General features: G+C 36.7%; 1 protein-coding gene across 3 annotated transcripts in view; it reads right to left on the bottom strand.

Annotated features, from left to right (window-relative positions):
• The window catches only part of LOC115218558 (homeobox-containing protein 1-like), a 218102-nt gene that overhangs the window by 440 nt on the left and 207074 nt on the right, over positions 1-10588 (bottom strand). For 2 of the 3 annotated variants that reach the window (XM_036508148.1, XM_036508149.1), the window contains exons 7-9: positions 8411-8608; positions 3295-3390; positions 1-341 (exon numbers count right to left, since the gene is read on the bottom strand). The exon at positions 1-341 is cut by the window's left edge and continues 440 nt beyond it. In XM_036508148.1, coding sequence (XP_036364041.1) covers positions 37-341; positions 3295-3390; positions 8411-8608 — 599 coding nt within the window. In that variant the 3' untranslated portion in view covers positions 1-36. The remainder of the gene's footprint in view (positions 342-3294; positions 3391-8410; positions 8609-10588) is intronic. The other variant, XM_036508150.1, reaches the window with a different exon arrangement.

Here is a 10588-nt window from a genome sequence, read left to right as displayed (position 1 = left end):
ACAGCAGCCTCTTTTTCATTGACAGCAGCCTCTTTTTCATTCTACAGCAATTGGTAGAGAATGCTGGGAAGACTGAGACTTTTCATCACTGTCACTTACAGGTTCCTGTTTCACCTGAATTGGTCCATCTAGAGGTTCACCTGATAGTGCACTTATTGCTCGGTTTACGGCAGCAACATCTGCAGCAAAACTAGAGTGCTCGTCATTTCCTTCTGATGGTTTTGGTGACGGCGTACATATTCTATCGTTTGTAGTATTTTCTCCCTGGTTTTCCAAATCTATCATGTATGACCTCTGGCGTACTCTGCTTGGCAACAGGATCTGGGAGCAGTCAAGACCTCCTAACCGAGAGAGAGAAATAGAGAAAGGAAGACAGAATACATAAGTAAAAGGATAGATAAAATAAAGGGACATAAGCAGGTTAAGTGAAATGACAGAAATTATCTCTCTTTGTTTAATAAAAAAAATATGCATTTGTGATTAACCCTTTCGTTACTGGATTTATTTTGAGATGCTGTGTGTTTCTTTCAATTACTTTAAATATAACAAAAACTTTAGTAAAATAACTTAGTTATCATTCAGCTAGTGTTAGGAACATAAATTGTGACTAAAGTTTGGTGGAAGATTTTAATTCAAAACTTATGAAAACAAGACATTTGTACTCGGAGCCAGAGCCGGTTTCAGCCAGGTTAGTAACAAAAGGGTTAAATAGCGTTGCTTATTATAAGTTTCACTAGATATGTTACTAAAAAACTATGAATGCTACAGTATCCCATTTTATACTTACCCTTCCTCCAAATTTGATTGTGTCTCTAGAAACAGTTCTTGAACTAAATATTATTAACACAATTGGAATTGTTGTTGTATTTAGGAATGGTCATTTTACCAGTTTAGCCAATAAAAACACACGCACTATATATTTGGTGTTACTTTGCTTCAGCGTTATTTATTTTTTACATTAATCTTAATCTTATTTTGGCCAGAGTTCTTTCGTCACACTCCTGTGATCTCATCAGTGGTCCTTTGCTTTCTTCTTTCTTATTTGTGTGTCTCTCCTTACTAACGATCAACCATTTTGTATTTTGTATTCCTATTCATAGGAATACAAAATGAGGTCACAGGAGTGTGACGAAAGAACTCTGGCCGAAATAAGATTAAGATTAATGTAAAAAATAAATAACGCTGAAGCAAAGTAACACCAAATATATAGTGTGTGTGTTTTTATTGGCTAAACTGGCAAAATGACCCTTCCTAAATACAACAATGTCTGTTTCAACACATGATTTCACATCAAGAATCTTGCAAAACAAATATATAAATGTAACAATTGGAATTCATATACAATAAAAAAAAAGCAATAAGATACAAAAAATATATATAAACAATATATAAAAAGTTTTATAGAAATATTAAATGTCTGAATGTCCAACATGAATTATTGTTAATAAGTTTTCATAAGATTAACCTAATCTTTAGAGCTGAAATTTGGTAGGTGTAAATAATAATAATCTTTTCTGCTATAGGCACAAGGCCTGAAATTGTCAGGGAGGAGACTAGTTGATTACATGAATCCCAGTATTTCACTGGTACTTAATTTATTGACCCCTAAAGGATGAACAGCAAAGTCGACCACAGTGGAATTTGAACTCAGAACATAGCGACAGGCGAAATACCATTAGGCATTTCATCCAGGATGCTAATGATTTCGCCAGCTCACTACCTAAATAATAATAATAATACTAATAATAACAATCCTTTCTACCATAGGCACAAGGGCTGAAACTTTGGGGGAGGGGGCTAGTCGATTACATCGACCCCAGTACTCAACTGGTATGTAATTTATTGACCCCGAAAGGATGAAAGACAAAGTCATCCTTGGCAGAATTTGAACTCAGAACATCAAAACGAACAAAATGCCGCAACGCATTTTGCCCAGCGTGCTAATGATTCTGCCAGCTCGCCACCTTAATAATAATAATAATAATAATAATAATAATAATAATAATAATAATGATGATGATGATGATAATGATAATAATAATAATAATATTTGAATTAAGTGAACAAAATCTGTGTGACCAAGCTAGAGCCATCAGAAAGAATGAAGGGTTGAACTAGAAAGCATCATGAGATGGGTGTTTAGGGATAGTAAGACCAGCAGTGAACGGAAGGATGAGGAAGAGAATGCAGATAGTGAAACTATAGCAGTAGAGTCAAAGGAAGAAAACGAGGATGAGGTTGAGATTATTGATCAGGGAAGTGATGAGAGAACAGAGGAACAGATATCCGTTTTAAATAGACTCGTTTCTGACAGGAAAGTTATGGGGTATGAGGAAAGTAATGGTGATACCGGTGGTAAGTGGAACATTAGGAGCAGTTTCCAAGGGCTTTGAAAAGCATATTTAGAATATTGGATCTGCTGTCAGGCTCGAGGTGATCCAGAAGACAGCCTTGTTGGGTACAGCTCGCATTCTAAGGAGAGTATTGTCTCTTTGAGCCTCAAGAGAAGGCACTACTTGAAACCTTTGGTGATTTGTTATTGCTGGCTTTTAAGTAAAGAATGATCGGTAATTAAGAACCATCTGAGAGACTTTCAGAATAACAACAACAATAATAATAATAGTCATTAGTGTTGTTGTCAGCGCTGTCATCGTCATTATCATTCAATATCAATGTTCCATGCTAGCACGGGTTGGGTAGCTTCACAGGAGCCTGAGGGCTGTGATGGTCTTCAAGGTCTGCTTTGACATGCTTTCTACATCTGATTTCTAAATCAGCTCAAACACTCTTCCCGTTTTGTGTTCAAACTAGCCAGATCCAGCCTCTCACACCTACTCTACAATGTCTTTCTAAAAATAATCGCATCATTGAAATTTTGAAGCTGTGAAATAATGCATGATTGATTCAAAACAATGTGAATAAATAAGAATTGCATTTAACAGAGTAACCTTAATGTTATATATATATATATATATATATATATATTATATATATATATATATATATATATATTATATATATATATATATATATATAAAATATGTGTGTGTATATATATATTGATGCTAGAATGGGTGAGACGATTTGAGAGGATCTGATGGACCCAAGGATTGCATCATACTCCAGTGTCTGTTTTGACAGGGTTTCTTTAGCTTGATGCCCTTTTTAATGGCAAAGCTGCAGTAAATATACAGGGGTAAAAAAAAAATTCCATTTCTTTACTAAGTAATTGGTTTAATAGTCTCCAGGAAATATTTGTGATAAATATGAAGAAATCATCTTAGAAAAGATTACCTTCTTTGGCCAATTTTTTCATTTCTTTACGTCGGTTATTGAACCAATTAGATACTATTTGAGGTGTAACTTTTTCCTTTTCACACAGTTCACGGCCTGAAAGAAAAGCATAATATCTTTTATTTACACATTTCAAACACACAACAAAGGATTTCAACAATTTCAATAAAACAATACTTGCTTCAGTCACTTGACTGTCGCCATGCAGGGCACAACCTTCAAGGGTTTAGATAAACTTGTTATATTTTTTTAATTGTCAGATACTTATCCTATTACATTCTTTTGCTGAACTGCCAGTGTTCGCCAATAGTGCTATCTTTGAAACATTTCTCACCATGTCGACAGACGAGTGTATGATGCATGTGTTTATTGCATTTGGAGATGAGAAAAATATAAAAGTCGCATGGGAACCACTAATCTAATGATTAATAGAATGCTTTTAGGCTTATGAAAGTCATGCCTTTGTACAAATTCAGACAGTGGCATTTGCCAGTGTTCACCAACAGTGCTGGGTACTTTTTGGTTATCTCACAGCCATTAAAAAAATTGGGTTACCTCCCCAACTAAAAAAATTGTTAAACCCTCAATGAAAAATGAATAAACATGAAAACTGAAAAAAACTAAACATCTTACTGAATCTAATAACATTTTCATAACAAATCATACCATGCTTATTTGAATAGGCCAAACGTTGCCAATGTGTTGAAGTAACGAATCAAAAGGTTCTTTTTTAATCCAATCTCTTTTTATTGGGGAGATAAACCAATTTTTGTAATGAGGGATGAGATAACCAAAAAGTACCATAGTGTTGTCTGTGAAACACATTTCTCACCATGTATATGACGCATGTGTTTATTGTGCTTGAAGATGTAAGCAGGCTTGCAGTATATAATGAGCACAGATTTTAGTAACGATGATGTAGCACCCACCAACAGATGTGTAGTGCTCGCTATTAAATGGTGTTTTACCACAAGCACTGAGCATTCCATTATAAGCACCAAGCATTCCACCTATAGAGCAGGCTACAGTAAGGTAGACACACAATTTTGTAACAGTGTTACACGATAAATTTTTTCTGTTATTCGTGAAATACTAGGCTCGACTTTTATACGGGGTCTATGGAAAATTCACAATTTTTATGGCCCAAAATAGGAGGTAGACTTTTACATGACGTCAGCTATTATTCGAGAATATACGGTAAATATTTTAATTTTATTGCGTCTGGAGAGAGTCATTTTCTTTTTGTGCCATATTGTGTAACACACTCACCGGTAAAATTTCCACTTTTTTCTTATTTTTATTGTCCTAAAATTTTCGTTGCGTCTTGCAACCTTTTCAATAGTTTTGACTTTAATTTATTTTTATTTCTAATCACTAGAAGTTATCTCCCATAGTTTTGGATAACTGTGAGTTACCTCCCCTGTGCATAAGTTGTTTTTTTTTTAATTCTTTTTTTTCTATAGCTTATATTCAAATCTGGTCCGTATTATCGAGAGTTCAATAAGTTACAATTGGGAAAACACGAACATCTGCCGTCTTTATCTTTTACTCCACATTTGTCATCTTTACTTATATATTTAATCTGTTAGCAACAGGTATCGTTTACCTACTGAGAAATCTAGTTTACATAAAATGCATTATTTTACACATCTCCATGCACATATTTACCATAATAACTGTGTAAAACCATTTCTTGCAAAATACAGCCCAGCTTTTAATACCACCTTATCATCAAAGCTGGTGCTGAATGTTTCAGATCTCTGACCAGACAATTCCACCTGCAGGCTGATTCAATAATTCTCTAACCAACAGACCTCAAATTATTACAGATAGTATGTATATTTTTTAATAAGGGAGCAGACACAGCACAGAACTATTTTTCGTATTCTCTCTATGCGTCTGTTGCAATGCCATTAGTGGCTGCAATGACAGACCAAAATTTGCAGACAGCATAACTGTTTTGGGTCTGATGATGAAAAAAAACAATGAGTTTTTCTAGAGAAAAGATATCTGGGCAGAGCATTAAATAAAACTTTAAATAAACAACATGGAACTAAGTACAGAGAAGAGATATTTTTTTTCAATTTAAAAAACAGAGAAGAAAATACTGCTTCATTAATTTCCAGGGAAAATGATGCAAAGAATGTTGTTTCCAATTCCTGGAAGATAATTTATCTGAGAACCTTCCATGGTTTAATAATTGTGGTAAGAAAAACTAAAAACAACTACTAGGACTCTTATAAAAAAAGATTATATGGAAATATTACTTCATATGCTCTCCCATAAGAAAAAAAAAACTTCAAATAATAATAATAATAATAATAATAATGGTTTTAAAATTTGCCACAAGGGCAGCAAATTTGAGAGAAGAGATGAGTTGATTACATTGACCCCAGTCTTCAACTGGTACTTATTTTATTGACCCTGAAAGGATGAAAGGCTAAGTCAACCTTGGTGACAGGTGAAATACCACTGAGCATTTCATCCAGCATGCTAACGATTCTGCCAGCTCACTGCCTTCATCATCATCATCATCATCATCATCATCATCGTTTAACGTCCGCTTTCCATGCTAGCATGGGTTGGACGGTTCAACTGGGGTCTGGGAAGCCAGAAGGCTGCACCAGGCCCGTCAGATCTGGCGGTGTTTCTACAGCTGGATGCCCTTCCTAACGCCAACCACTCCGTGAGTGTAGTGGGTGCTTTTTATGTGCCACCGGCACAGGTGCCAGACGAGGCTGGCGAACTGCCATGCTCGGATGGGTTTTTTTACGTGCCACCAAATAATAATAATGATGATAAAACAAGAAAATTGCAGCAAAGCTGCATGACAGTGGTGTCAGATGTGGTATGCAGACCGTCATGTAACTCTTACATTTTATTTTGACATTTTATTTTGTATATTGCGTTTGTATACTTCTCTTCCATTTCATGAATTCAGTGTGCACATGTACATTGCATGTTCATACTTCTCTTTCTGGTTCTTGCACAAAACTGATTACAGATCACAACCATCTCACGAACCAACAGTTGTGAAGGGCACCTCTTGCTTCAGTGGTTGTGAAAAAATTATAAACCCTGAAACAGTTCTGTCCCCTTAAAGAGAATCTTCAATCTCTCTTCTATTTCTTAGTATAAAGTCTCTCCCCTCCCTCCCTTATTCTGAAAGCAACCACAGGTAGCAGCAGCAACTCCGGCAGGGGGTGGGTGGCGATCCCCTGTTGTACTCTTTCACCCCAACTTCCTTTCACTTTTTCTTCCTGTTTCTTGTCCTCCCCGACTTCCTACGCAACCGCTGAGCCTGGATGCGCATTCATCCATCCGTCAATGCTCTCAGTGTCAGGGGTTGACCTGCTTTCTCTTTTGCGGGTCTTACGAATAGCAAAGAACCACGTTTCAGACTTCTCCCATCTTGTGAGCTCTGGAACGAAGACTGTTCACTCAACAGCAACAGCGCTCAACAGCAACAGTCCCCAATCAAATTTTCCCACATGTGTAAAAGTTTTTTTTACTTCCTTTGAAATTTAAAGAAGTTTAGGTGAAGCAGTAATGTGTAGAAAAAGTTTTAGTACTGCATGGTTGAGATAACTATTATAAAATAAAATATTTAGTTAGTTGAAGTTATGAACATTGTTAAAAAAAATTATTGCTATTACTACTACAAGACATCCAAAACACAAGAGCCCACTTATATTTCTGATGTTTCTGTCTCTATAAATCATTTCACTCAAACTATTCAATCTTATTCATTAATTATCTCTATACTAGGTGCAAGAATGACTGTGTGGTAAGTATCTTGCTTACGAACCACATGGTTCCGGGTTCATTTCCACTACGTGGCACCTTGGGCAAGTGTCTTCTACTATAGCCTCGGGCTGACCAAAGCCTTGTGAGTGGATTTGGTAGATGGAAACTGAAAGAAGCCCGTCGTATATATGTATATATGTATGTGTGTGTATATGTTTGTGTATCTGTGTTTGTCTTCCCAACATTGCTTGAGAACCGATGGTGGTGTGTTTATGTCCCCGTAACTTAGCGGTTCGGCAAAAGAGACCGATAGAATAAGTACTGGGCTTACAAAGAATAAGTCCCGGGGTCAATTTGCTCGACTAAAGGCGGTGCTCCAGCATGGCTGCAGTCAAATGACTGAAACAAGTAAAATAGTAAACTAGTGCTGTACCTGTACCTGTCATCTACATACCTGCTGTCATCCAAATGTGTGTGACTAACATGCGATTTGTTATCTCGTTAACATTACCTGTTTTACACACTAATGACTCTAACTCTCAGCTGTATTGACCACATTTCTGTGCACGTCTCACAACACTGTATAGGATAATAGAATTTTCATTCTAACCTAATTAATCTCAACATTATTATAAGACAGGGAGCACTCCCTCAATTACAACAATGAGGGTCACAGCTGATACGTGAAATTAATGTGCAAGTGGCTGAGCACTCCACAGACATGTGTGCTCTTAATGTAGTTCTCAGGGATGTTCATCATGACACAGAGTGTGACAAGGCTGGCTCTTTGAAATACAGGTACTACTTATTTTTGCCAGCTGAGTGGACTGGAGCAATGTGAAATAAAGTGCCTTGCTCAAGGACACAACGTGTTGCCAGTAATTGAACTCACGACCTTACATTCGTGAGCCGAATGCTTGAACCACTAAGCCATGCACCTTCACATTATAAGACAACAGCCAAATGATTGAGTATTCAACAATATGCTAATAGACTACATACTTATATCTGATTGTGTATGGTAATGTTAATGTATAAAATAAGTACCAGTTGAGCACTGGGACCAGTGTATGTGATTTACCCCCTCCCCATAAAATTACTGTCCTTGAGTCAAAATTTGAAACCATTATTAGTAAATACAAAGATGGGCAAAAGTAGGTATACAGTTGCATAATATGAATGGAATGTTCTTAGAATTCTTATCTCGAAGAAAAAAAAATAGTGGCTCAAGAACGTTCCGCTCATATCAAGCAACTGTATACCTACTTTTGCACACCCCTCAAGCTTCCAGTTATATTTGGTCAGTTCCATTTTCACAGATTTCATGACAATAATCTGTTAAGTTCAAGAAGAAATAAAAATATCTTACCTGTGCTACTGAGAGCCATATTACACAGGTGTGCAATCTCTTCACGAAGTTCCATAGATGGATACTGATTCTCTTTGAAGTAAGCTTCCAAAACTTCTAGATGTTTTTCTCGGAATGTAAACCTTTCCCTCTTAGGAGTAAATTGAATATCCATAGCGTCTCCACCAGAAGATAGCATACCTTTAAAGCCATTTGTACCTGTAAATATAGAAGAATTCTGTCACAAATACAAACACACAAAACAATTTCAAACAGTTCTGTGATGTGTTCTCACAATTCTGCTTAATTTTAACGTTAACATTTGGAATTACCATATTTTCTGATATTCAAATCAAATTTCTGTAGACCAAAATTCATCACTAAAAAAGATAGGTCAAATTATACTTCAAGACGACTTTGGAGGACCAAATTTCATGTAAAATACAATAAGATTTGGAAAGATATTGACATTGTTTACACTTCAGGTCAACCGTGACAGTATAGGACAAAATTTTTAGTTACTTGTTAATTCACTTTTCACTAACTTGGTGTTCATACTGAAATGTGATTATAATTGTCAAAAACTAGAAAATACTAAAAATTAAATTTGAAATAGTTAAACATTATTTCAAATAGAAATTTGGGTTTCTTTTTCTATCGACTTTTTATATGACTTTTGGAAACATCTTTTCACGCTAAGAGTTGCTGAAGCATGGAACAAACTGCCTGCATCAGTTGTTAGTTGTCGGAGCACTGCACCCTTCAAAACTTCCATGCTTCCTGAGATTCGCCAACACTACACCTGATTTTCTCCCCTCCATACACATGCAAGCATGTATCTGACTCCTACACTTCCCAGACATTTGTACATTACTGCATATGCTTTATACGCACTTTTGACAAGTTGTGGTGCACCTGAGCACTATACAATATTATCATTATCATATATCCTGTTGTGAAATCTTCCATTCCCCTATGTCCCCTGTGCGAGTTCTGGTGATCCGATCCATCCCAGCCCCAATGATGTCCTGATTTCTCAAGAAAAGTCTGTGGACAAAAACGGTGGGTTGTCTTAAATACAATGTATGTAGACTTGAACATTGAACAATCCTACCTCAACTTAGAAAACACATTGACATGTAGGCCAGAAAATATGGTAGGTGCTTGAACACACAGAACAAACATATTCTGACTCTTTCTTCCTCTCACTTTCTCTCTCTCTCTCTCTCTCTCTCTCTCTCTCACACACACACACAGAGTCTCACTTTCTCCCTCATTCAAACGCAGCTACTCTAATCTGGAACCACATACATGCTTCTTTATTTGTTATTTTTGACAGGAATATTGTCTGTCACTGTCAAAAATGGTAATAAAGGACTATGGTAGGATTAAAGTAATCTGATACCTATTTCTTTATTACCCACAAGGGGCTAAAGACAGAGGGGACAAACAAGAACAGGCAAACGGATTAAGTCGATTACATCGACCCCAGTGCGTAACTGGTACTTAATTTATCGACCCCGAAAGGATGAGAGGCAAAGTCAACCTCGGCGGAATTTGAACTCACAACGTAACGGCAGACGAAATACGGCTACACATTTCGCCCGGTGTGCTAAAGTTTCTGCCAGCTCGCCGCCTTCGATACCGACTGAAGTAAAATAAATTCACAAAAAAAAAAACCCAAATCATAATTGTCTCCCTTATGGTTCCCACAACGAAAAATACAGGAATATTTGCTGATCAATATATTTTCCTGATGTTTTTTACTGCAGAGTTTATACTTCTATTATCATGGCTTGACTGCTGGATTGCTGGTAGCTACTGAAGCCAAAAGAGGCAGGCTGACCCAGTTGTAGCAGTTGCAATGGAAAATTTGTTCTAGGTTCAGTACTGTTGGATTGCAGTTCTTCCTTGATCTCCTTTTGTCCTCAAAGTCATCCCCAACATGTTCTCTCAAATGACAAGACAAACTAGTGAATGGCATGCCACCAAAATAACAACAAGAGGCTATAACAGACTACTGGTAATGGTGAATTTTAAAGGCGGCGAGCTGGCAGAATCGTTAGCACGCCGAGCGAAATGTCAAGCGGTATTTTGTCTGCCACCACGTTCTGAGTTCAAATTCTGCCGAGGTCAATATAATTGACTTAATCCGTTTGTCTGTCCTTGTTTGTCCTCTCTGTGTTTAGCCCCTTGTGG

This window comes from Octopus sinensis, linkage group LG13 (genome assembly GCF_006345805.1).
Source record: "Octopus sinensis linkage group LG13, ASM634580v1, whole genome shotgun sequence".
Taxonomy (NCBI): domain Eukaryota; kingdom Metazoa; phylum Mollusca; class Cephalopoda; order Octopoda; family Octopodidae; genus Octopus; species Octopus sinensis.
This window is presented reverse-complemented; position numbering and strand designations above follow the sequence as displayed.